The 27,042-nt window shown below is 36.3% G+C and overlaps 1 protein-coding gene across 1 annotated transcript in view; it reads left to right on the top strand.

Moving 5' to 3' along the window:
* CPNE8 (copine 8) overlaps window positions 1–26,758 on the top strand; it is a 65,576-nt gene extending 38,818 nt beyond the window's left edge. Inside the window, exons 8-20 of the mRNA XM_060778411.2 lie at window positions 148–251; window positions 3,027–3,131; window positions 6,561–6,602; window positions 7,298–7,373; window positions 9,220–9,273; window positions 10,332–10,393; window positions 11,951–11,997; window positions 13,551–13,732; window positions 14,435–14,562; window positions 16,169–16,271; window positions 19,456–19,513; window positions 21,328–21,401; window positions 23,235–26,758. Coding sequence (XP_060634394.1) covers window positions 148–251; window positions 3,027–3,131; window positions 6,561–6,602; window positions 7,298–7,373; window positions 9,220–9,273; window positions 10,332–10,393; window positions 11,951–11,997; window positions 13,551–13,732; window positions 14,435–14,562; window positions 16,169–16,271; window positions 19,456–19,513; window positions 21,328–21,401; window positions 23,235–23,423 — 1,224 coding nt within the window. The 3' untranslated portion in view covers window positions 23,424–26,758. The remainder of the gene's footprint in view (window positions 1–147; window positions 252–3,026; window positions 3,132–6,560; window positions 6,603–7,297; window positions 7,374–9,219; window positions 9,274–10,331; window positions 10,394–11,950; window positions 11,998–13,550; window positions 13,733–14,434; window positions 14,563–16,168; window positions 16,272–19,455; window positions 19,514–21,327; window positions 21,402–23,234) is intronic.
* The last annotated feature ends 284 nt before the right edge of the window (window positions 26,759–27,042 follow it).

Raw genomic sequence — 27,042 nt, 5'->3', positions numbered from 1 at the left:
AATTTCATGATATATTTTCCTTTTGAAGTTATTGTTAGACTCAACGAAAGCTGAACTTGACTAGTACTCTTGTCAGTCGTTCTTTCTGTAATTTATACATGCGGTATAAGTTTGCACTAATCAATATTTCTGTCTTTTTAAAATTAGGATGCTGTGCTGATGCAATTTTGTGCAAACAAATTAGACAAGAAAGATTTCTTTGGAAAATCAGATCCCTTCCTGGTATTTTTTCGCAGCAACGAAGATGGCAGGTACTTCTTCTGTTAAACATTTAAGAAAATGTAAGTTCTGGTGGAGAATAAGGAATCTGGTATGTAGTTTAGCAACAGTTTGTTTTAACTTTCAGAGTGGCATCATCTTTTCTTTTATTTAATAATACAGATCACCATTATGTTTGTTTGTTTGTTTGTTTGTTTCGTATCAAAAGCATTGCATAAATTAGTATAAAACCAATAAAAATAGAAGGAGTGCAGGTGGCTAAATATATTTTGATCAAAAATGGGCAACAGCAATGGCATTGTCTGTAGCCTCCAACAATTCTTCCTCTGTACATGAGGCAGGGCATAGTGGACAAGCATACAGATGTGGAATTGTCTGTTCTGCTCCACAGTCACACAAGGTGTGGGATACTTTTAGATAGTGCCATTTTGCCAGATTGTCTTTTGTTCTGCCCACTCCACTTCTGAAGCTGTTCAGGGACTTTGAAGTTGCCCATTCTTGGTTTGCCCCTGGAGGAAGACCCTCGTGATGGGCCATCCAGTTGGGGTTTCCAGATTTAGCTGCCCAGAGGAATACCCTTGCTGTTGCTGGGGGGACGCCAAGAGGAGTAGTAGTTCTCATAAAGCTTTTCCTTGATTTGAGTCTTCTGGGAGGAGGCTGGGAGCCATGTAGTGGGTGGCTTTCACCAGTATTCAACCTTTATTTCTCTCACATATAGCAGCAACTTCCCGTCGCACATTGGGTGGGGGGGGGGGGCGCAATGCCAGCTAGCTTGTAGAGTTTATCAACAGGTGTAGGTTTAAGACATCCTGTGATTATTCTGCATGTTTCATTCAGTGCTATGTTCACCTGCTTTGCATAGGCAAACAGGGCAGGCATACTCGGCAGTTGAGTAAGACTAAGCTAGGACTGATGTTCTTACTAATTTTGGGTCTGCACCCCATGTGCTGCCAGTAAGTTTACGTTGCAATGATAAGACAACATACCTTTCCTCTCGAGTGCTGATTCCTGCAGCATTTCAAACATATTGTTAGTATTCTATATGTTTGGAGTTGGAATTGTAACATTGCATAAACAAATACAAATTGTGTGTAGGTGATGTCATAAGAGATAAGTACTTTAAGAGGGTTTTTGTCTCTCATGTTTGATTAATTTGTGTGACATAGTAGTTGGAACTGGCTGCGTGAGCAAGTTTTCAGAACTCTAATGTCATCAGTAATCAACAGAGTTAGGGAAACTTTGAATTGTGCACAGAGGTAGATTTTGGCCTTACTATCCAATCTTCTTTTCTCTTCCTATATTATTATAAGTGGAGGGATGGAGTAGATATATTAGTTTGTTGCAGCAAGAACAATAAGAATATTCTGACATCTTAAACTAACAATAACTACAACTGATTTAGTGTGCTATATTTTTCTAGAGGCTATTTTTAGTGGCAATTTAGAGGACTAATGAACTTATATCTTTCTGTGTAGATGCTTCTTATTTAGTTTTTCATCAAGGCAAGATAGTAGTAATTGTTAGTAATTTTTATAGCCTAATTACATGTTATGTAAATAAGTATTTTTGTTGTTTTTTGACTATTAGTATGATTTCATAACCACAACTAGCCAGTGTCGTATAGTAGTTTGAGCATTGGACCAAAACTCTGGAGACCATGTTTTGAATACTTGCTTGGGCATTGAAACCCACTGGGTGACCTTGACAAGTTACATTTCAGAGAAGGGAAAAGACAAAAACCTTTCTGGAAAAAAAATCTTGCCAAGAAAACTCTGCGATACGTTCATCTCAACGTCACCATAGGCTGAAAATAATTAGAAAGCCCACAACAATAAGCAATGTTCATGAAAGGGGAAGTACTACAGTCCTTTCTGTACACAATTTATAATTTTATAAACATCTAGAACGTTGTTGCTTTCTTTTTCCTGAAAAGAACGCCAAAGGACTTAGACCAGGGGTCCTCAAACTTTTTAAACAGAGGGCCTGGTCACAGTCCGACAAACTGTTGGAGGGCCAGATTATAATTTGAAAAAAAAAATGATTGAATTCCTATGCACACTGCACATACCTTATTTGTAGTGAAAAAACCACTTAAAACAATACAATAATTAAAATGAAGAACAATTTTAACAAATACAAAACTTATTAGTATTTCAATGGGAAGTGTGGGCCTGCTTTTGGCTGATGAGATAGGATTGTTGTTGTTGTGTGCTTTCAAGTGGTTTCAGACTTAGGCTGACCCTGAGCGAGGGCCGGGTAAATGACCTTGGAGGGCCGCATCCGGCCCCCGGCCCTTAGTTTGAGGTCTCCTGACTTAGACACTACATATGAGGAATATGTTCAAAACTCTGTTGACTATTTGGTTGACATTATAAATCACAATCATTGTTTGTAAATGGCATTAACAGATATGGATGTGTGAATTCTTTTCTGTGTTAGTGACTGTGAGACAAATTCACAGTTTGGGGTGCTTTTAGCATAATCTCAGAGTAGTGGGAGGAAGAAATCACCCCCCCCCCCCTTAAGACAGTAAATCTACACTTACCCATAACCCAGCACCAATCTGACATGCCAAATGCCAGATTGGCCCTGGTATGGTCCAAACATCTCTGATATGGCCCTTGTCTTTGCCATTGCAGAGGCAAGAAGTAGCCAGCAATGTCAAATGTGGTTCAACATTGCTAGAGACACCCTGACTGTCTCCCACCCCCAATCTCTGTGTCACAGCATTGAGAAATACTTGTGAAATAAATAAAGTGATAAATACTTGTGGAATAAATAAAAATAAACATTTTTTTGTTTTTTAGCTTTACAATTTGCCACAAAACGGAAGTGATAAAGAATACATTAAATCCAGTGTGGCAGGCATTCAAGATATCTGTCAGAGCACTTTGTAATGGGGATTATGACAGGTAAGAAATGCTGAATGTTTCCTCTATCAATATCTGTAAGATCACATAAGATAGTTTTATCACAGTCTTGGAAGTATAAGCTCAGTACAAACGTTTAGTATTCAGTCGAGGCATCCTTCACAAAATTTTGTTATTTGTTACATTCATATCTGAGATAGTCCTAAGTATATTAGTTAGAAGTAGATTTTTCTATTTTTTCTGTATTAGCCATCCAAATAACGACATTTTGCGTTATGACTTTGAACTGAGTAAAGTAAGAAGATTCAGTATTTGCATTTGTCAGACTGAATTACACACCTGGATTCTACAATAACTAAGGACTTCTGCCTCTTTCTGTCATTTCATAGACAGATGGAAGTTTTTGACAAATTAGAAGAGAATATAATCATAATAAACATTGGGTGGCAGGATTTTAATTAGATAAATTACCCCCAATAAATAAAGTTTGAAGAGCCAATTAAACCCTGAGGCAAATTTCCCAGCTTCATTATCTTATCTCTTAATGTTTGCTTAGAAGTTGATATTCATGTTGATGCAATTAATCTAGACAGAAAGTACAATGTCCATCATGTGGGTTTTTGTTCACAATTAGTGGAATGATACTTTTATCTACAATCCAGGCAAGAACTAAATATTTATCATTGTAATTAATTATAACTCAAGATGCGTATAATTAGTTCTGTAAAAACATTTAGTTGAAATTTTACTTGATAAAACTAACTTGCTTTCATGGATATGGGTTTACTGTATACGTTTTATGAAGATACAAGACATATTTGACTCCCAAAACAGTCTATTTCATGATTAAACCAATGCCAGAGAATGAAGAAAACCCTGCAAATGTGTGAATTTGGATAAATAGTGTTATCCAGTGCCACCATAATTGATTGGAGCCCCTGGTGGCACAATGTGTTAAATCTTTGTGCTAGCAAAGGGAGGACTGAGGTTCAAATCTGGGGAGAGCGGGTTGAGCTCCCTCTGTCAGCTCCAGCTCCCCATGCAGAAACATGAGAGAAGCTTCCCAAAAGGATGATAAACATCAAACATCCCAGCATCCCCTGGGCAATGTCCTTGAAGAGAGCCAATTCTCTCACACCAGAAGCAACTTGCAGTTTCTCGAGTCATTCCTGACACAAAAAGAAAAACCATAATTGATATCCCTTATGGGCATATCTTCCTTGTGCCAGGAAGATAATCCTAGGTATGAAATGTTGATATTTGGTTTGGTATACTCCTTGATACTTTGTATCTTCTTAAAGGAGTTTAATGCTTATAAATGGTAAATTTCATGTATGACTTGTAAGTAATATTTGTTTCTGAAGCATGCTACTTTGTATAATAATTATTTAAAATACATTTTGTTTCTGAGTTCTTTTCATGGTAACTTCCATTCAGTAACTGTAATTCTTAGTGGATGTGTTACTATTTAAAAATAGTAAAAAATTTAAAAAATAGTAACACATTCAGAGCAAGTGCATAGCTTCATTCAGTTGGAACTGATTGAAAAGTCAAAGCAGTATTTTAAACGTTGGTTGCAGTGATTGATGGCAATTCAGATGAGGATTCCTCCAAGAAATAAACATTTCACTGTAAGATTTGCTGAAACATCTGCTCACATGATCTGCCAAAGTGTTGCATGAATCTCCATGTGTATAACTTTATTATATACATGGACATCCTTCTGAATTTTATTAATATGTTTATGCTTTATGCTTTAATTATTGTGTGTTTTAGATTTGATTTGGTTGTACGTTTACTACTATTACATTGTGTTTCTTCTGTTGTAAGCTGCCCCGAGTCCTTTAAGGGCGAGGGGGCAGGATATAAATAAAGCATACTATTATTTTTACCATCATCATCATCATCATCATCATCACATTTTTAAATGGGTGTCATTCTTGTCATCACTCAAACATGGTGATGTATTTCCATCCTTTTATAAATGTATGGTTATGACTGTTGGTATATATCATCAATTCATTTGATTGACTGGGGAATAGGCTGGGTTTTATTTTTATTGTGTCAGAAGCGACTTGAGAAACTGCAAGTTGCTTCTGGTGTGAGAGAATTGGCTGTCTGCAGATTTATTGCCCAGGGAACACCTGGATGTGATACTACCCTGTAGGAGGCTTCTCTCATGTCCTTGCATGGTAAGCTGGAACTGACAGACAGGAGCTCACCCCTGTCTCGCAGCTAGCACAAGGGTTTAGCATATTACACCACTGCAGCTCCTATTTGCTGGATATGAAGCTTTCTCAACCTACCAAAGTATTTCTGTTATTAGAGTAGAACCTATTAAATCATTTTGCTAGTGTGCAACTTAAAGAACATAATTCTTCTGGTTATGATGTACACTAGTAACATTTCTTGGCCTAAGTTCAGTTGTTAGTCCCTCTCGGAATGGATCCATTGCATCATTGGGAAGTTAGTTAATTAGCACTTATGTAAATTCCATTGATTAAAATGTATGTAGTTGGGATTAACAATTGGTTTTAGACCCTTTTGTCTCATTATTTTGTCTTATTATTCAGATCAATCATCTATGAAATAATAAGTCATAAAGTGTTGCCTGTGTATGGCAGTTTAATTGAAGCATGATTTTTCATTACTTTATGTTTGAGCTCAAAACATCCATAAACATAAAATACTACCAGTTCAAGTCGCTCCTGACACAACAAAACAAAGTCATTACATTATGAAAATACTCTGTAATCCAGTTGGGGTTTTTTTGTTGTTGTTTTTATTCATGCAATATGTCCCTCTGTAGTTGTAGCTTATGATGGTAAATTGTTCCTACCAGATTGCTCAAACATACTCTGACCCAGGGCTCCTGCCACCTACCTTCTTCTTTAATCTTTAAATAACCCTAGAATTGGACCAGTGAATAGTTTCTTTGACATTTCAGGCGTGTATATGACAATTTCCTCAGTTTTAAATAAATTCCACTTAAGCAGAGGTTAACCCAGAAACAATATTTCCACATTTATCAGACAAAAGATTGTTTCAACAATACTTCAGTGTTAAGTGTTCTGTGTGGTGGCATTTACACTTCGGAACTCTTCTGGGAAATCAGATCAGATAAACTAGATGGTATACTTTTCACCATGAGATGGAAAACTTGTTTGCTAATAACAACAATAACAACAACAATAACAACAACAAAACAACAACATATCCCTAGCTGTTTTTATGCTCAATATTTTTAGATTTTATATGTATTCAATTGTGCACCTACCTTTGTAAAGACACCTTAAACTATCAGTATATTATATTCCCTATTGATTGAAAAGTAACAAAATCCCAACATCTTTAGGTGTGGGCTGCACAATGCAAGTATGAAATCGCAATATTTGTTGCATTATTTGTGTTGACAATCTTTTCATTTATATTTGTGTATAGCTTTTCTCTTTTTTATTTGTTTGTTTACAGAACGATTAAGGTAGAGGTGTATGACTGGGATAGAGATGGAAGGTAATTAATTTATTGTCATCATGAAATGCAATTATGTTATGTGAATATTTATTATAGCTACTGTTTGGGAAGCTGTTGTGGAGGCATTTCCATCACTTAATCCTAAATCTAAAATCACAGTAGAAGGAAATTGTATGTTAAAAAAGGAACACACAAATCAATTCAGCCACAGCATTTTAGTTTGAACATGTAGTTGTTTTGCAGTCAGGTTTATACCAGGCAACCTTTCTATTAAGGTCAAAATCCTGTTGCTTAGTCCCAGATAGATTACACCCTTTGAGTCGCTTTTTGAATGGTGAGTAAACACATTGATTCTTCTCTAGCTGGGAGTAAAATTAAGATTTAGGCCTATGTATTTTGAGCTATTACTTAGCTATTACTTATAACGCTGATTTTTTTCTGGCTATTTTCACACCCATTACACTTTTACCGAAGACCTGGCTGTTATATCACAGATTTATCAGTTATATTCAGTACTCCCATTTCTTTTACCTGCCCATCCAATTGGCTGAATACCATGGGGACTGAGTTCATGGAGCAATTACAAGGTTTCACAACACCAAATGGAAATTTCTTAGAATTGTTGGAAATTTCTTAGGGAAATTCCTAATTCTCTTAAGACTCTTTATTGACAAAGGTTAAGTAGTGTTTTATTTTTATCTTTACCTATTAATCTATTTTGTTTCTATTTCTAGTCACGATTTTATTGGAGAATTCACGACGAGTTTTAGAGAACTGTCCAGAGGACAGTCACAGTTTAATGTGTATGAGGTAAATAGTATTTGTTTCTTTTTATATATCTGAGTGCTGAAAATAAAGTTTGTATTGCCTGTATATCTTTTATAACATATATGAACAGTTATTTTGTATTAATTTAGCCATCTTTTCACCATGTATGAGAAATTCAGATCAAATATAATTTCTTTTTTTAAATCCTTTTATTTATCCCCCCCCCCCCCCCCGCCAGCAATATAGGTATTGGTATACAATTTGTAAATCAATAATTTTCCAAAACATGACTAATACTATATATATTACAATTAAAACTAACTCCCCTTCACTGCCCTCTAAACCATTAATAATAATAATAAAACAGTTACAATGGATTCCCCACCTCCCACCTTAAACACATATGATGGAAATATTATTGTCACCCAGCAAACTTTTTATCTCAAACAATTTCTTTATTCTTCCTTACTATCTCAACTCTTTACTCAATCTTCAAAACCTACAAGCATTTATACATTTTTATAAATTGTTCAAAGGATTCCCATTATTTTAAAATGCATACAATAACTGTGTACGAGTATTCCAACCCCCCTACCATCCAAAATACAAGAGATTTCTGGTACCCGCATTTTGGAGAAGAGATGCTCAACCTAATATAAGTAACTAAGGGCACAGTCCTATATCCCAGAATATCAAAGCAGAAAATCTCACAATTATCAGATAATGTGGGATTTCCTGCCTTGATATTCTGGGATATAGGACTGTGTGGAAGGGCCCTCAGTAGCTGATGAGGATTCCAGTCAAACCTTCTTCCTTATTGTGATCCTATAATATATGTTCTGATGAAGCTGCTAACAAAAATAATTAATTAATTAACTATATTTGTACCTCATCCTTCACACCCCAAAGGGGACTCAAGGCAGCTTTACACATTCAATTCCATTAAAAATACAATTAAAATAAACATTTACATTAAAACCACAAATTAAAACATTTAAACCAGTGGTTCCCAACCTTTTTTTGACCATGGATCACTTGACCAGAGACCACTTTGACCAGAGATCACTTTGACCAGAGACCACTTTGACCAGAGATCACTTTGACCAGGGACCACTCTCCAGCATTAGTACCAAAAGGTTTATGAATCGGTTTTTGATCAACTTTAGATTCAGTTTGGTTATTTGGGGTGCTGATTCCAAAAATTGCATGGGATAGACCCCATCAGCTCTAGTTTCTGATACAGAACATTTGCCATCCCAGTAGTTGCCATCTGCTCACCCACAGAAAGCCATATTTAATAACCCTCAGCATTATAAGGCGGTTTCACGAGACCAGTTGCTCTCGTTGCAACGGTGAGGTTGCAGACCATATTTTAGTTCTTTCAGATCCCTGTGGTCCATGAACCACAGATTAGGAATCACTGATTTAAACATTACATCAACTATTCAAAACTACACCATCAACAATCATAATCTGGGGCCATTCCAGTAGTTATTGCACATGAATGACCTGATTTCCTGGGAAAGAAAATGCTGGTAGCAAAGTTTGTATGTGACGGTCTCAGTCCAATTCCTGGTTTCAACTATAGTAGAGCAATTGAAGCAATTGAATTTACATAAATGCTGATTTAAGTTTCAAAATTTGATTCTCTAATTTAGGCTGAAATGGATTTCTTACATTTTCAATAAAATTAGTCATTATAGCATTGAACAACAAAATACAGTCAAGGATGTTTGAGAATTGAGTGGTTTTTGAGTAAGTGGTATTTAAATGGAGTAAGCCCTGGTTCTAAAAAAATTAATTGTGGCCTTAAGGATAAGTACGGTAGATATTTCTCTATTTTTATATACATAATGGTTAACATATTTCTATTATCCTACATTTCTAGGTAATAAATCCAAAGAAAAAGGCAAAAAAGAAAAAATACATTAATTCAGGAACAGTTAAGTACATGCTTTTCCATCTATTGTAATACATCTTGAAGTCAGATATTTTTAATTCAACATTGTTCAAGAAACTCCAAAGCTGACAGACAATATATTTATTAAATGTAACCAAAGGTCAAAACATAGTGAGTGGGCTTTTGTTGTTACATGAATGTTGGTTGTTGGGGTTTTTTTTCTAATGGGGCTTATGGGATCAACATGGGCTTCCTTTGGTTATTCTGAAGGAGTTATGTAAAGTATTCTGAGAAAGATTTGCTTCTTTATTGTGTCCCTATAATAGTTGTGCTGATGAAGTTGCTACTAAAAATGAACTTTGATTCCGTGGGAATTAAATTGCTGGTAATAACGTTCATATGTGATTGCTTGAAGAATAGTGTTGATTTAACCGAAACCCATTAAACCTTCCCAAACATTTCAAATTTTAAATGGGAGTTGTTCAATTATTTTGCTCAAACAGGACAAGATATTGTGTTACTGTTCTGATCTATACAGTTGAAGCAGGAGCCTGGAAAATACAAAACACTACATTTTAGCGTTGTTCACAGAATAGTGCCCTGCGGTAGCATTCCACAGTGCAAGCTGTGCCTATAACCTGCCACTTCTTATACACCTTGTACAACAAAATTGTACCATGCTGGGGTGCAAATTAGCCTATAGCCAAGACTTCCTTGATTTATAGTTTGCAATCATTCTAGCCAGATTGTGTGATACTAATAATGATAAAGGTGATAATGATGATGCAAAGAAGCTAATTAGTTATCTAAAATAGAAATCCATTTGTACACATATGTAAGGAGTCTGATGAAATGAAAGTGACAAGTGGAGCGAAGGAAGATGTGACAGGAACAGAATGTTCTTCAAACAGATATTTTTTTATTGTTGGAAATATGGAAATGGAGGTTGAGTTATTAATACATGTCAGTGGCAGATGTCATATATTTAGTACAGCATTTTGGAGAAGTTTTAAAGAATTTGATTCTCAAATACTATACAGAATTTTGTGGTCATTATGACAATTAATGTTCAATACTTATTCCTTGTTACTTGCTCTCAGGTAACATTACTTTCCTTCCTAGTGGAAACAGAAGTTTCGTTTCTTGACTACATTAAGGGCGGGTAAGTGAATCATAACTCTAGAATTCTAATATAAACAGGCTAATAACAAAATCGTTATTATCAGTGTATTGTCATGGCTGGAATCACTGGTTTGTTGTAGGGTTTTTTGGGCTATATCACCATGTTCTAGAGGCATTCTCTCCTGACGTTTCGCCTGCATCTATGGCAAGCATCCTCAGAGGTAGTGAGGTCTGTTGGAACTAGGAAACTGTGCCTCATCCCGAAGGGGAATCAAGACAGCTTTACACATAGGCGTTATTCAATGCCACAAAAAACATACAATGAACCCCACCTCCTCCAAGATGAACTGAACCACCTAAACTGGGCTTTACATGCCAATGGATACTCCACCTCAGACATCAGAAGAGCTGCAAGACTGAGAACAAGCCATGAGAATAAAGACAAAGATCCACCCAGAGGAAAAGTGTTCTTGCCATACATCAAGGGAACCACTGACCGCATAGGGAAGCTGATGAGGAAACACAACATACAAACTATCTACAGACCCACCAAGAAAATCCAACAAATGCTATGTTCAGCAAAGGACAAGAGGGATTCTCTCACTTCTGCAGGAATTTACCGTATACCATGCAGCTGTGGACAAGTCTACATAGGGACCAGCAAACGCAGCAATGCCCAAACACAAATCAGGGAACATGAAAGGCACTGCAGACTACTTCAACCAGAGAATTCAGCCATAGCAGAGCACCTGATGAACCAACCTGGACACAGCATATTATTTGAGAATACAGAAATGCTGGACCACTCTAACAACCACCATGTCAGACTACACAGAGAAGCCATTGAAATCCACAAGAATGTGGACAATTTCAACAGCAAGGAGGAAACCATGAAAATGAACAAAATCTGGCTACCAGTATTAAAAAACTCTAAAATTACAACAGCAAAACAACAAAGGAAACAAACAAGGACATTAATCACCTCTCAACAAAAGATTGCCACAAGCACTGCCAAGCCATCAAATGCTAATCAAGGTAGTCAGTTGAAACATTCACACCTAGCTCCAACAAACAAGAGTTCTTTGTCCTACCCTGGTCATTCCACAGATATATAAACCGATTTTCCTAGTTCCAACAGACCTCACTACCTCTACCTAGATGCAGGCGAAACATCAGGAGGGAATGCCTCTAGAACATGGCCATATAGCCCGAAAAAAACCTACAACAATAGTATCAGTGTAAGGTTTCATCTTGTTTAATAGGACTGAATTATAAACTACTCAAGTTTACATATAGACTTTAAAGTGTGCTGCATTAGAGAAGTTACTCTTTTAAGTGTTGGTTTAATAATGCTTGGCTGCTACTTTTTAACACGCAAATTGATACCAGACTGACCAGAACTTTTATCTGATGCCATTCAACAGCTTTATATAAGATAGCATTCATGATTATCTAAGTGGCATTCTGTTGGGTTTTCTTAATTCATCTTTATGTAAGAAAAATCATATTTAAATAGCTTACATTGAATTTTAATAATTTACTGTGATCAACAGATCAGACAAGAAATGTAATAGCTTACATTTAATTTACTTCATAGGACTCAAATCAATTTCACTGTGGCTATTGATTTCACAGCTTCAAATGGTAAGTTTTGTAAATTTAGTAATTGACCTCTATAACTTTCTAAGCTTTTTATTATGTAAACTATATTGTTGTTGTTTGTTTAACATACGTTTAGCATATCCCAAGAACTTACTGTTGTTAACATCTTAGAGCCAACGTTTTCCTGTGTAGACAGAAAGATATTAAAGTCGATGAAGGTAGCTATTGTAGATTGCCTGCCATCATGCTTCATCCTATCTCATCCCATGTTTCATTGAATCCCTTAGAAATATATTTTCTAGAGTTCTCAAATATTCCAGCAATCTGAAATTCATTGGTTAAAATATCCACCTCAATCCAAAAAAATATTATTTACCCACATTTTAACTAGTACAGTGGGAATCTATCGACTCCAGATTTGTGATTTCAACTGACCTGTAGATTCTAATGTTAATATATATAGAGAGAGATTATTAACTACACCATGTAACAAAATTTGAAAAAAAAATCTGTTCCTGATTTTGAAAGTGTTATTTCCTGTTTCATTGTGCAGTACCCACTTTGAAAGTCGTTGTTATACTCCAGATACTTGCTTTTTGTGGCTGCCACAAACTATACTGAATTGGTTGAAACTCTGTGAGATATTCATTGAAAAGCTATAGCAAAATGTGCTTCAGGATGTCCCACAAAAACAAAGTTTTTGCTGCTTAATGAACTTTTCCCATGTTTTTATGATAGAACCTATCAGGAAATGACATTTGTAGCCCAGGAACAAAATCATGTTACATAGTGTTATAGGAAATGAAATGAGTCTAATCCTATATGTCTGTAACTCTACAAAGGACAACTTCTGAACTCAAGTGTTTTTTTCCTCACTGATTGAACAATCAAGAGCAGTAGTTCAGAATCTTTCCCTTCCACTTTTGATTATAGAGACAGTTGCTGTTTGTTCAAAACTCAAACGGATGTACTTCACAAACTATTATTTGAAGTGAATTTGTTTGAAACCAGTTACAGTTGAGATAAATCAGAGCTTGCTGGGTTGAGACAATGAAGCAATTGTGATTGATGAAAAGCTGAAACAAAAATGTTCCTCCAAAGAAAGAGCAGTGAGAACATGTAGGCCAAACAGCAAGGCTAAACTTGTTTACATCTTCCGCAACCTAATTTACCAGAACGTCCAAGGAAACATGATGTTTCTCTTCTCAACAGGACATCTAGATTTAAAACAAAACTCCACAACACTATTCCTTATTTCAAATAGAGTGCCCTTTTGAATATCTATAACATTTGATAATGCAGTTTTTAATTGATATACTTCAAAAGTATCACATGAGATCTCTCCAAAGTTGTGGACTTTCCAGAAGTATTCAGGATTTTGGCACACTATACATTTAAATAATATGCCAGTTTAGCAGTATTCAGATTCATAATAAAACTGAATCTGAATTGTAATAATCCCATTATAATTATCATGACAAATACACAAATAAACTTCACAGTGAAACCTGAGCTAGTATGTAAACCTACTTATGTTAATGCCTATTGAAAGTCCCATTTAGATAAAGACCGCTCAATCCACTTTGTTTCAACAGGGAACCCAGCACATTCAACCTCACTTCATTATATGAACCCATACCAGCTGAATGCCTATGGCATGGCATTAAGGGCAGTAGGAGAGATCATTCAGGACTATGACAGTGACAAAATGTTTCCAGCTCTAGGGTTTGGTGCAAAACTGCCTCCAGATGGAAGAGTATCTCATGAATTTGCCTTGGTAAGATTTCAATATAATCATCTTTTCCCACTTAATTTTATTTGCTTTTTTTCCAAAATGTTCTCATATACTTTTTTGGATCAGTGTATGTTTATTTATTTAAGGGTTTTTTAGTAGTATTCTAGAAAATGTTTTATTATTATTATTATGTTTATTATGTTTATTTACACCCTGCTTTATCTCTCCCGAAGGAGACTCAAAGAGACTTAACATAAAAGCATTAACATGCAATTTAATATGTACAAACATGCAAACATTAAAACAGAATTCAATATAAACAGTATTTTCAAAATTCACAGTTAGAATCCATTAAAACATATTCAGAGTTAAAAACCACAGCACCCACAGCAAATTGTATTTTTATATTTGAATCATAGAATAAACAGAGATACAAAAATGAAAGCTTTAAATCTTCATATTTTATTTGATAAACTGTCCAAATTTAAGATGTTAACTTATCTGTCTATTCATCTATATATCTGTCTGTTTCTTTGTGGTTTCGGTGACTCACAGAAGTGGAACATTTTCAGTCAATTTTTTTTAAGTAAGTTTAAAAACATTTTCAAGTTGGAAGGTGCAGAGAGATGCCAGTCTGACACAGACAGGGTTGTGCCCGCCCACCTCGTACTGTGATATAATGTGACACATAGCATTTCTTAAGCAGTATTCAACTGATTTTTCTATACCTGCTTTTATTTATAGAATGGAAATCCTCAGAATCCTTATTGCAATGGAATAGATGGTGTAATGGAAGCATACTACATGAGTTTAAAATCAGTACAGCTTTATGGACCTACAAACTTTGCTCCTGTTATCAACCATGTAGCAAGGTAATGCTTATGAGAGCAATTCTAAGGGAATTTAGTACAATTAGATTGTATTGTACAGTTGTATTTAATACTTTATTCTAATCACTGCTGATGTAAACAGTTACATATTTTAGTAGTGGGCTATTGTTTTGGAAAAGTAGCATCCTTCTTTTATACAACGACTTGTAGTCTCTTTCCTACTCATCAGAATTTAGAAACTAGACCTATATCCAATTGCTAGACCCAACAGATGGTTTTATGTCAATTTAGCAATAGATTCAAAAAGCCTTCACTTGTAGGGAATATCATTTGGATTTAATCCTTGAAAAAGATAACAGATATGGTCGCTTCTGGTGTGAGAGAATCAGCCATCTACAAAGACGTTGCCCAAGGGACACTTCTCTCATGTCCCCCAACAGATATGATGCCACCACTAGATCATCTAGTAAAGAGTATTTAATATGGATATGGACAGACTTGAAGTTTGTGCGGTCTCCTTGGTTTTTGTTTTTGTTTAATAACCATCTTCCCATGATCCACCAATAGGAAGCAAGTGTTGCAGCAGACACCAATCTCTTTCAAATTACAGTGGGCTCTCAGTATCGGCTGAGTTTTTATTCTAGGACCCTCCCATTATATACAGTATTGTAGTAAAATCACGTTCCTTTTTTTAAATGGCAAGGTGGTTTACTTTTTGAAATTATTTCAAGTTGAGAATGGCTGAATCCATAGATGCAGAATTCATCGTTATGGAGGAACAACTCTACATTATTATAATGCGTTGGGACCGCTTTTAGCCCCACGTGGATTTAGAATTCCTTTCTAGAGAATTCCAGAGTCTCTTCAGTTGACAGTTTCAAGGATTTTGTAGTATGTAACTATAAAATGGTGACAAAGAGCTATAATTCTGTAATGTGAAAGAAAATAGGCCTTTGTAATTGTGAAGTGCATGTGCATGTGGGTTTTTTAAAAAAGGAAAATATATTACCTATGTTCCCACTACATATAAGAGGACCCCCTTTGCCTTTTAGCACAAACACACAAAAGAGTGACAGAGGAAAGAATGGCATACTTGCACAACACACAAGAAATTTTATTCTCCTTTTTAAAAAAATTCATGGGACTGACCTTTGATTGAATTGCTTTGATGATATAGGTAGGCTTGGAAGCAACTTTGAATGAACTTGATTTAACCTAATAGCAGTAACTAAACAATACCAAATGGGGGGCTTTAGGTTGGAAATAACTTGAAAGGTCACAACAATAACAACAATAACTTCCTAATTTTAAATATCCCATAGTGTAACACTGTAATATTCCACATATTTTTCTTGCAGCCCTTAACAAAAAATCCTAGATTGCTTATACATTCTGTGTTATAAATAATCTGCCCTGTCACTATACTTTATTATGTCATCGTGCCTTTAGTTATTCATAGACTAGCTGTATAACGAACTTGTGCATATGAATGTCAGATGATGTCACAATTACTTCCCTGTTTCTTGCTTGCTGAAAACTGGGATTTTTAAGCCTGTTTTAGTCAGTGTGGATTTAAAAGCTTTTAAAGGTTTTATGTGTTTGACATTCAAATATGATTGTGTGCTCTGTTGTGTTTCATCCGTTTTAGATATGCTGCCTCGGTAAAAGATGGCTCCCAGTATTTTGTGCTTCTCATTATTACAGATGGTGTCATTTCTGACATGGCTCAAACTAAGGAATCCATAGTTAATGTAAGTTGTGTTTAAACTTGATCATGGATGTAATAATAGCATGATAAAATTGTATATGTTAACTATATGATGAGATAACATGTATTTCATTTCCAGTCAGCTACCATATGTATAACAGAAATGAAAATAGCGAGCATAGGGAAAATGTTTTGAAAATGCTGCAGTTCATGGAAAAAAAAAATAATTACGTTTATCATTCCTCTAGCTTAAAAACTATAACTCAAGTGTGATCTGTGAGCAGTCCATCCAAGAGAACTCACAGTAAAATCTCCTTGTATCAACCAGGAAGCGGTTTTCAAAGAGGCATTATATATATCACAAAAACTGTGATGAAAAAATGCACAAGGGCAACAGTAACTTTTGTATAAAAACCTTGTAAATCATCCTTGCAAAAATTTTGAGGGCACACAATGCAAGGTAGAGAAATAACATTTCTGTTATGGGCTTTCTCAGGAATTTTAAGTAAGGTATTGAGTTTGTTAAGAACATAAGTGGCAAACCAGAAAACCATGGCTTTCAAATATTTGGACATTTTTTGTCCCTGCAAACAGAAAAAAAAATCAATAGAAAGAATTTTAACAATATTTTCCTCCATAAAGAGAAATAAAGGTTTTGGAATTTGTTGGAGCACAGATTGGAAACCAGTAATGGGCCAGAAGGGTCAGCACACATCTAAACTGACCCATATTTCAAAGCCGATCCAGCATGCTGGATGCTGGGTCCAGTGTTGTCAGGCATCCCAAATTTTAAGGGACAGTCCCAGATTTATATAAAATGCCTCTGTGTTGCACTCCAGGTCAGGAAGAAGCCCTCTGACTTTAAAACATCACAGGAAGAGTGAAGAAACAAATCTTCTTTTATTGAAGCTTAGTGCATAGTCAGAAGAAATAAATCCTTGTAAGAAAATAAGAAGGTTCCAAAACATAATAAGTCCATAAAAAGCAGTAACACAAAGCAAAGTCCACACAAATAATAAAAGCAATCCAAGACAGCATTAATCCAGACAGGAATCACACAGGATGCAAAGACAATCCAAAAGGCTAAAAAAAACTCCACAAGAACAAGACCCCTTGAACAGGATTTCCATGGCACAGGAACTTGGTTTCCAAATGATGCCTGATCTAACAGGTTTCCCCTTGAGGCAAACCTTTTATCCCAAAACTCAGGAATTGGTTTCGCTTTCCCCCACATTTCCCCCTTATCAGACGAAGTCTTTCGGAGCGGGGTAAATACTGAGCTTGCTGTCAATCCTGGCTAATCTCCAGCCACCTATTCTTCAGCTCCCTATCTGACTGCTCATTAAAATTCCCAGGTGCCAGATTGTTTTCTAGACCCAAATCTTGAGAACTCACAGAAGGAGGGAGTGAACTATCATTACTAGGTCCAGCAGGAATATTCTCATGAGAAACTGCCCTTTGCACTGGGGCCTCTCTGTCATTGTCTGCCTGAAAATCATTGACCAAACCATCTCCATCTTGTACCTCAGCCTCGGCACCATCATTTCCCTCATCATTTCCCACATCAGGATCCTGAAATACAAACATAGGCTGATTCCCAACACCCTGTCCCATTACAATTGTCCCATATTTCCAAGTGTTGAAGCTCTATTCTTTCCTCCTGTGCTGCCAAACTGAAGCCAGACTCTGTCCAACTGCCTCCCTCCCTCGCCTCAGCAACTAATTTGTTGTAGGAATGCATTTCAACACTGAAAAGTTCCATTGCGCTGAGAGCTAGCAAAGAAGCAGAGCAGAATTTCTTTGGCAGCTTGCATAGGAATAAAAAGGTTACTGATAGAAAAAATGAAAGTCAGTTAAGAAGAGGAGAAATCAGCCAAGTATAAAGTGGAGTCTATAATACTAGCGTGTCTTGTCTGCAAACATAATTAATCTTGTCTGGTAAACAAAATTGACCACTGCGAGATCTTTGTGCTCCTTTTTTGATATACTACTTGACTAAAAACAATAATAAACATTTATGGATTACAAACTTAACCAATTTGTGCCATAGTCTGTCAGTAAAAATAAGTTCAAATTGTAATTACAAATCTAAAAACTACTTACAAATTATTTATCATTCTTAAGTTTTGTTTATTTCTCAATTGAGACAGAAGTGACCTAATTTGAATCTGTCTGCTTTTTTCTCAAGATCCCAGAACCACTCATTCAATGCTTTGGTTGGATCTGCTTTTGCACTTTTCTTATAGACTGGAATTATGATTGTTTTGTTCATATTAATGGATATTAACCTGCTTTATTAATAAAAGAAAAAAGGTGATCACATTTAGAGTTCACTAATGCACATTACCTCTATTAATTTGGGAGTGAGTAGGTTACAATCCGAACTAGGGGTTTCCCTTAGCAAAAATAAAATAATTAAATTGTGAGGCCTGATACTGTATTATGATCATTCAAAAAGTCTGAAGGAGGATAATGAGACAAGTTTGAAGAAGAATCCATGCTGAGCAATCCATAATAATTCAGAGGCAAAATATTCAACATTTAGTAATAATGCATTCATTTCTGAGATGGTCACCCACCTATCCCCAGGTCACATGTATTTCACACATTTCTCTTTATGTTATTTAAAACTTGAATCTAGGACACCCGCTATTCTAGAATGCACCCCTTTTGGGAGTCTCAATTTTGGGGGAATAGATGTGTCCTAGATTCAGTGTAATACGGCATGTCAAAGTAAGTAGAAGATAGGGACCCACCATTAGTAAAGTATTAATCACTGGATAACAAAGGCATAACGATGTGTTTCAGGACACAGAAGACAATGAAATCCACAAAATATTGTTGAATACTTAATTGTTGCTTCACATGGACTATGAAAGGAAGCAGAGAGAGATAGGAATTGAATTTTATGTATTTTTTACACTTCAGGTTGAAATAACTAAATTTTGGTTGCAAGACTTTGAAATATGACTGCGAATACAATTTGCATTTTCTAATGAGGACATGAAAGAATTCTCTGTGTGCTTTCCGTAATTAATTCAAAATTAAATCATGCAGATATAAATGAGGAAAATAAACCAAATAATCTATTTTAGATCATTATTGCAGTATATTAAAGTGTGGCATTTTAGAATGTCCAGCTACAATGTATGACACAGTCTATTTTAAAATTATTTAAACCTTGTATTGAAAATTATGCAGTGATGATTCTGCATCTTTTTTTGAAGGCATCAAGGCTTCCAATGTCAATAATAATTGTGGGAGTTGGACCAGCAGAATTTGATGGTGAGTGTCCTGATTTTAGAAGGTCTTGTAAATAAAGGAAAACTATACTAAAGAATGTTTAATTCAGAAGGTACCGTATATACTTGAAGATAAGCCGGGTTTTTCAGGACTTTTGTGAGCTGAAAAACCCTCCCTTGGTTTATAATGGGGTCAAGCCGGGCAGTGGAGCCTGGAGGCCATTACTTACAATATATGATATATTTCTCTTTCATCTTCCCCTCCCTAAACAGTGTGTTTTCTTTTGTGCTTCTGCTCTGCTTCTTTTCCCAGGCTGGAATGTTTTGAAAGGGAAAAGGAGAGGGATAGAAGCCCTTGCAAGTCAGGAATATCCATTAATCTTATAAAAGCATTTCCCCCTGAAATATTTGATAATCTCTCCTATAGATATATAGACATTTCCCCTTGCAAGCCTCTGCAATCCCTGTATACCTGTATATCTATATCATTTATATGCATTAATTTTATATATGAATGTCAACTTATACACAGGTCAATGACAGGAGTTAGTAGTAATTGGGGATATTCAGGGAGTCTGTTATGCTTTGGATTGAGGTGTCAAGGGAGTGAATTCTCAAAAGATACTTAGCAAACTCTTTCTGGCTTGAGATGCAAGAGGCCAACCCATCTTGGAGAGAAGGAGGGAGATGTCAAGACTGCAAGAAAGGCTCTGGAGTCTGCCTCTGTATGCCTCAATCTGGGAGGAGCTTTCTGGGTGGCTTTTCAACAAACCATTCTCTTGACTCTCCCTGGTGGCCAGTTCTGGGCATGGTGCCCCCCCCCCTCAACTCACTTTGTCACAGTTTGGTTACTTCCTCATCCATCCAGACTTTAGGGTGAAAATGAATACCGTATATGCTCAAGTATAAGCCGACTCAAATATAAGCCGAGGTACCTAATTTTACCACAAAAAACTGGAAAAACCTATTGACTTGAGTATAAGCCGAGGGTGGGAAATGCAGCAGCTACTGGTAAATTTCAAAATAAAAATAGATACCAATACAATTACATTAATTGAGGCATCAGTAGGTAAATGTTTTTGAATATTTACCGTATTTCAAAGAAAAATAGTAAACTAGCTCTGTAAGTCTAAAAGTAGTGTAAACAAAAACAATATGGTATCAGCAATAACATAATAATAATAATAATAATAATAATAATAATAATAATAATAAACTTCATTTGAATTCTGCCCTATCTCCCCATGGGGACTCAGGCCGGCTTCCAACATAGTAACAGGCAAACATTCAATGCCTATATAAACAAGGCAGAGCTAGATACAGATCTATAACTATATATACTCATCTCACATACATATTTCCCCCTGAAACATTTTCAAATCCCCTCTCTATATATGTGTATTTCTCTCCTGAAATATTTGCAAGCCCTATCTATGTTTATATCTATCTAGACATCTCTCTGTGTGTGTGTGTGTGCATTCGCCCTGCAATATTTGCAAACCCTATATATCTATCTAGACATGTCTATATGTATTTGTGTGTGCATTTTCCCCTGTAATATTATATATCTATATTCATATATATCTATCTAGACATTTCTCTATATGTAGATAATTATATCTATATAGGATTTACAGATATTATAAAGACTTGCAAACATGTATATATAGAGATATAGATATACAGGTACATGGAAATCTCTATCTATCTATAGGATTTGCAAAGACTTTCAAATATATGAGAGGAACCAGGTTTTCAGGGGGAAATTGGCAACAGAAAAAATGTCTTTTTTCATATTTATTTAATGAGATGAAATTCAAAATTAAAGTAATGCATATGTTTACCATTATTTTTAAGCCATGGAAAAATTGGATGGTGATGAAGTAAGACTGTCTTCAAGAGGAGTATATGCAGAAAGGGATATTGTACAGGTAAGGTAAATAGTGCTTCTGTCTAGCAGATCTTTTCAAGTTCCCCCAAACCTACCTTAATAGCCAGCAACCACACTGAATAAAATCTGTTCTGCTAGCAGAGGTTTGCTCTGAAATTTGGCAATCAGAACCAGGACCCTTTCACAACTATTTGTTGTTCTGTATATTACTGATAGAAGGAATTCCTTTGTGTGAAAAGTTGACTATGGGGTAGCAATGAACATAATTGTATGGTTGTGGGTCACCACAACATGCGGAACTGAATTAAGGGGTTGCAGCATTAGGAAGGTTGAAAAACACTGGCTTAGATAGATCTAAGTATCCTTGAGAAGTCAAATCTAGTCAATGTCACATATTCCAGGTTGACATTTAGATAATGGAATGTGAAGTAATTTCAAATTGCAGCTGGCTGGAGTTCTAAAATGGTTTAAACTACACTGACAGAATATTCTTCAAGCATAGTTCTTTATTTTCAGGGAAATTTGGTAATCATACTTTGGTACTGTTGTGAATTGTAAATATTTGATATGCAGGATGTATTTTCATTAACTGGACCAAATTCGGCACAAATATCTGATACGCCCAAATTTGAATCCTGGTAGGGTTGGGGGGGGGGGGGGTTGATTTTGTCATTTGGGAGTTGTAAGTTACTGGGATTTATAGTTAACCTACAATCAAAGAGCATTCTGAACTCCACCAAGGATGGAATTGAACCAAACTTGGCACAAAGAACCCCCATGACCAACAGAAAATACTGTGTTTTCTGAAGGTCTTTGGTGACCCCCTTTAAACCCTCTGGCTCTCCCCCAGGGGTCCAGACCCCCAGGTTAAGAAATGCTGCTCTAAGCTATGCAAAAATTTCAATCAGGACACCAGTTATTTTCACCAAACATATCCCCCCTTCTCTTCTGATAGTGGCAGCAAACAGCTAATGCCCCTAGAATATTAGTATTCAAAGGGATTTTGTAGCATGCTTGAGAAAACACAGTTGGTAGCATAAGCTTTCATAAACTAAGGCCTCATCATCCACACTTGCCGGTAAATCTGGGGCACCCCCAGAGATGGCTACATGCACTGTCCCGAACTCACTGCTGTAGTGACTCAGAGTCCAGACAGTTCAGGTGAGCCAAGACCCCGTCAGTCTCTTTTACTCATCACTGTCCTTGTCTCCGTCACCATTCTCAGCTCCTGATCATCATGTGCACCCTATACTGACATAAGGAGAAGTGTCCAAGCAACCAGGAAGAGGGAGGGGCCTAAACTGCCCCCTTTTTCCTGCGCTAGTAGAAGTGGATGTTTAAACAGTGAGCTAGTCTGAATTGGGCCCAATCCTGCTGTCTACACTGTACCAAATCAGAATCAGGCCCAGTCCTGCTTTTTCACAATGTACCAAATTGCTCCAGAGTTTCAGGGGCCAGTTGCGAGGTTCAAGAACATCATGGAGACATCCAGGATCAAATGCATAGTGATTACAGGTTATTAGGCCTGTATAGATAAGCCGTAAATCTGCATCTGAGGGACTCAACTTAATCTCTATCTACAATGTCATATAATCCCGTTTCTGAATGCGGATTATCTGTGTTGAACTGGATTATATGTCATTGTACTCATATTGTCCAGTTCAATGCAGTTAATCTGCATTCTGAAACTGGATTATATGGCAGTGTAGATCCAGCCTTAGTCTACAAAATCATATGCTACCAATTTCTTTCTCTCAGTTATTTTATTGGATGTTATTTTTAAATAAATGTTATTCTATTTTGAAACACAAGTTTTAATTCTGTCTAGTGGGACATAAGTAATGCTGAAGACTTTTTCCCCATTTCATTTCAGTTTGTACCATTCCGGGATTACGTTGACAGAAGTGGAAATCACATATTAAGTATGGCCAGACTTGCTAGAGATGTGTTAGCTGAAATCCCAGACCAATTTCTCTCCTACATGAGAGTCAGAGGAATCAAGCCATCTCCTGCACCGCCTCCGTATACACCACCTATTCATGTAGTGCAGACTCAGATATGACCACACTGGATGCTAAGTGATTTTCACAGATCAAAAGCACTGCTAAAGAAGTGCTAGAGTACAGTGATGCACGTTGATGGGCCAACAAGGTGTGGCCAAGTCTTCAACTTTGTATGCAGCAGGAGATTATGGTGGGCTTTGGAGCAAAATAAATAAACCTTCATAAACCAAAATGTCAAATCTGGTTGCATGCGCAACTGAGCAGCTTTTATGTATGAGGAGCAAAATGGTGGTGTCTGTTCGTGAGTTCTTGTTTTTTTAATTTCTGACAGAAAAGGATATTGTCACATTTCTGGAGAAAGCACAAATCACAGGTTCTATTCAGAAGTCCTTTGTCTTTCCTGATTTATAATGTACATACAATGTGAATGCAATTCATATGTATCAATGTTTACATGTTACTACTTTTCAAATTTAACTACTTTTTTATAATTAATCATAAGAATTTGGAATATCAAATTGTCTTCTATCTTGCAATAGTAATATCCACAAGAGAAGCAATATCTCTCTGACTGATTGTCCAGACAAATACGAATGCCGGACTAAGAGTAGAAAGTAGGCAGGGACGTGGGACAAATGCATTCAAAGGTCTTGCTAATGGAAACACCTCACCAAGTGCTCAGTTAAGAATGCATCTGAAATATTCGAGAATAAGCTTCCAAAATGTGAATAGTGTACAATATGTATTTTTCCGAGGAATTACTGTTACTGAAAGAACTTGTGTTTACATTTTTTTAAGACTGACTATGCTGGCAAAATAAATTTGATCAACAAAGTGTAATCCTAGAAAATGGCTGCATCAAATAACTTTTGAGTCTTATAGCTGAGTTTGTGTAATGTGTAGAGTAGCTTGCATACAGTAGAGCTTTGGCGTCATATTGTTTTCTGCAGGTGGGTATTTTGTTATGAGTAACATAAAGCTCTTATGCAAATTGCCATTTGATGTGAAGTTTGTCTGTGTTGTGCACTCAAAAGGGATGCTGGCTCATTTTGAGTTGGCTGTTGACATTGTCACACTGCCACATAGGCACACGAGTGGTAATATATTAATTAATGGAGTTAAAATTGCACAGCAATGTTGCTTTGTGCACAACTTTGTGTATAGAAATACTCAAGTATTTTCTGATATGCCTGTTCTTATTCCAATTATCAAATGTTTTTGCATGTACAGTTTTTACAAGAAGTTCACATTTTTGTGAGTATTTGTGTCAAAACTTTAAATTAGAACAAATGGCCTTAAATCTCACAAATACTTTGGAAATGATTGTGAATTGCCTTCAGATACTGGAAAACATGTTTTACTTTTGTGTCAAAGTTGTAATTGCCTTGTAACGTGTAGCTCTTTTTTGGCACATAACCAGTTTACTACTTTATTTACTACTATATATAATATACTGAACAGTATTAAATTAAGGTGCATTTTTAAGCATGAAAGAGTTTTTTCCCACCTAGGAGAAAATATATCCACATTATCCATAGCATATTAGCCTATGTGATACAAAACTTTCCATTTTAAAATGTATTAAAGGTCCTTAAAATAGTCTCAGATTTGAAAATGCTCTGAATACTACAAAATTGGATGCAGGACTAATCAGGTCATTCAAAATAGCTCAATGCTCATTGAGTTAACAATTCTTATTTTAAATATTAAATATGCCAAACTTAAGAGCCTCCCCCAGGAGAGCCGGCAACATGTTTCTGAAACCTTTGAAGGAGATCTAAACCCAGTAGAATAAACAAAATCCACAGAGAAGACATTAAAAGAAAGCAGGACTGTAGAGTTTGTCAAGCTCTGAACCAAACAAACTCTCCCTCTTACAGGAAGGAATACCGTATATTCTGGCGTATAAGACTACTTTTTAACCCAAGAAAATCTTCTCAAAAGTCAGGGGTTATCTTATACACAGGAGTCGTCTTATATGCCGGAGTTGTCTTATACACTGGAGTAGCCTTATGCATGGGAGTCACCTTATATGCGGGAATAGTCTTATACACCGGGAGTCGTCTTATAGAGCGGGTGCGGAAACTTCCAATCTGGATTGGAGAATCTGTGGTTACTGCATATTGTGATACTACACTTGATCTTAGCCAAAAGGCCAAGAAGCATATTGTGAGGGCAGTGGCCACATCCCTGCCGTATGCAGCAACTGTATGAAAGCATTAAGGGCGACACTGTACAAGTACAGTTGAAGAAAATCCATTCATCAGGATTCGTGGATTTAATGCAGTCCCGATGGTGAGGTGAAGGGGCGCCTCCCCGGGAACATGTAAGTGAAGGGCAGAGAAAACTGCAGGTGTCCAGGGCGCCCGGGGTATGGAAAAAAAAGATAGAGTGGCTCGGAGCCCAGAAATACACAACTCTTTTGCCTGTCTGGCCTGCCCTTATATCCTATTACCGTACCTCCTCCTCTGCCTCTCAGATCTTACTCCTAAAGACTGCAGTGAAGTGGTGCAGGTGCGCATCTGAGAGGCAGAGAGGAAGGTACAGTAATAGGAAAATTACCATATTGACATCAAATTTGATGCTTTTAAAATTTTTATTTGGTGTCTGTTGGAAGAGGGGTAGTCTTATACGGCGGGTATATCTCCCAAACTCTATATTTTAACTGGAAAAGTTGGGGGTCGTTTTATATGCCCAGTTGTGTGATATGCCAGAATATACGGTAGTAAGAAACAAAAAATATGAAATAATGCATAATACAAACCTTCCTTGAGAAGGTTCCCAAAGTCTAGAAAATGCCCAAAGAATTTTTCTGAGATTACATTTAAGTGTATCATCAAAATATAAAGGCAATTTTCTGTGTCAGGTAGGACTTTCCCCTGATAAACCAAACTTCTTATTGGTCAATGCTTTAGGTTACAACAATTTTGCCACAAACTTTATTTTTTACAATCGATTCTTTCCGTTAGGCGATCTCATAACTAAAATCACATCATCATTTTAAGGTATATGTAGCAAATTCTGTGTCAAGTAAGTCTTCTACCTCACTAATCAACCTGCAAAATCCTTCTTTAACCAATTTTTTAAAAAACAGTTTTAGGAGTTGGATCTTGATCTGGGAATTTCAGTACCGCACTTGAATCCCCAAATGCCCTGGCATTAACATACATTATACAATGTTTCTGTCTTGTCAATAATAACAGATGTAACACATGAAATGAAATATTTCGAATCTCCTTTATTTGAAACAGCCTTAATGGCTGGGTGTGTTTGATTAAAGTACCACAGTTTATTTTAACCATGCTAGTTGCCTGCATCCTACTCCTGTTTATCATGTCATTGTTTTTGAAATGAATAAAATCTAAAGTGATATGCCGAGAATTGAGAAACCAAATGCTTTGTTTTTTCTTTATTTTATAGTTTTCTTCCAGTAATAATGTATGCTACATTTATTACAGTCACGACTCTGTTCTAAAGGTTATGTTCATATGAGCTCTCTAATGCTTGTATATGTGTGTGTTGCTATGGGGAAATGCTGTGCCGCAACTCCATGCTGGTACCATTAAGGAAAAGCTGAAGGTGTCATGCCCTGGCAGGCCAGTGTTATGATAGACTATGGTGATGGCACTTTGCCGTCAAAATCAAGTTTGCTGTGACATTTTACAGGGGGGAAAAATG

The sequence above is a fragment of the Anolis sagrei genome, chromosome 5, assembly GCF_037176765.1.
Source record: "Anolis sagrei isolate rAnoSag1 chromosome 5, rAnoSag1.mat, whole genome shotgun sequence".
NCBI classification, from domain to species: domain Eukaryota; kingdom Metazoa; phylum Chordata; class Lepidosauria; order Squamata; family Dactyloidae; genus Anolis; species Anolis sagrei.
This window is presented reverse-complemented; position numbering and strand designations above follow the sequence as displayed.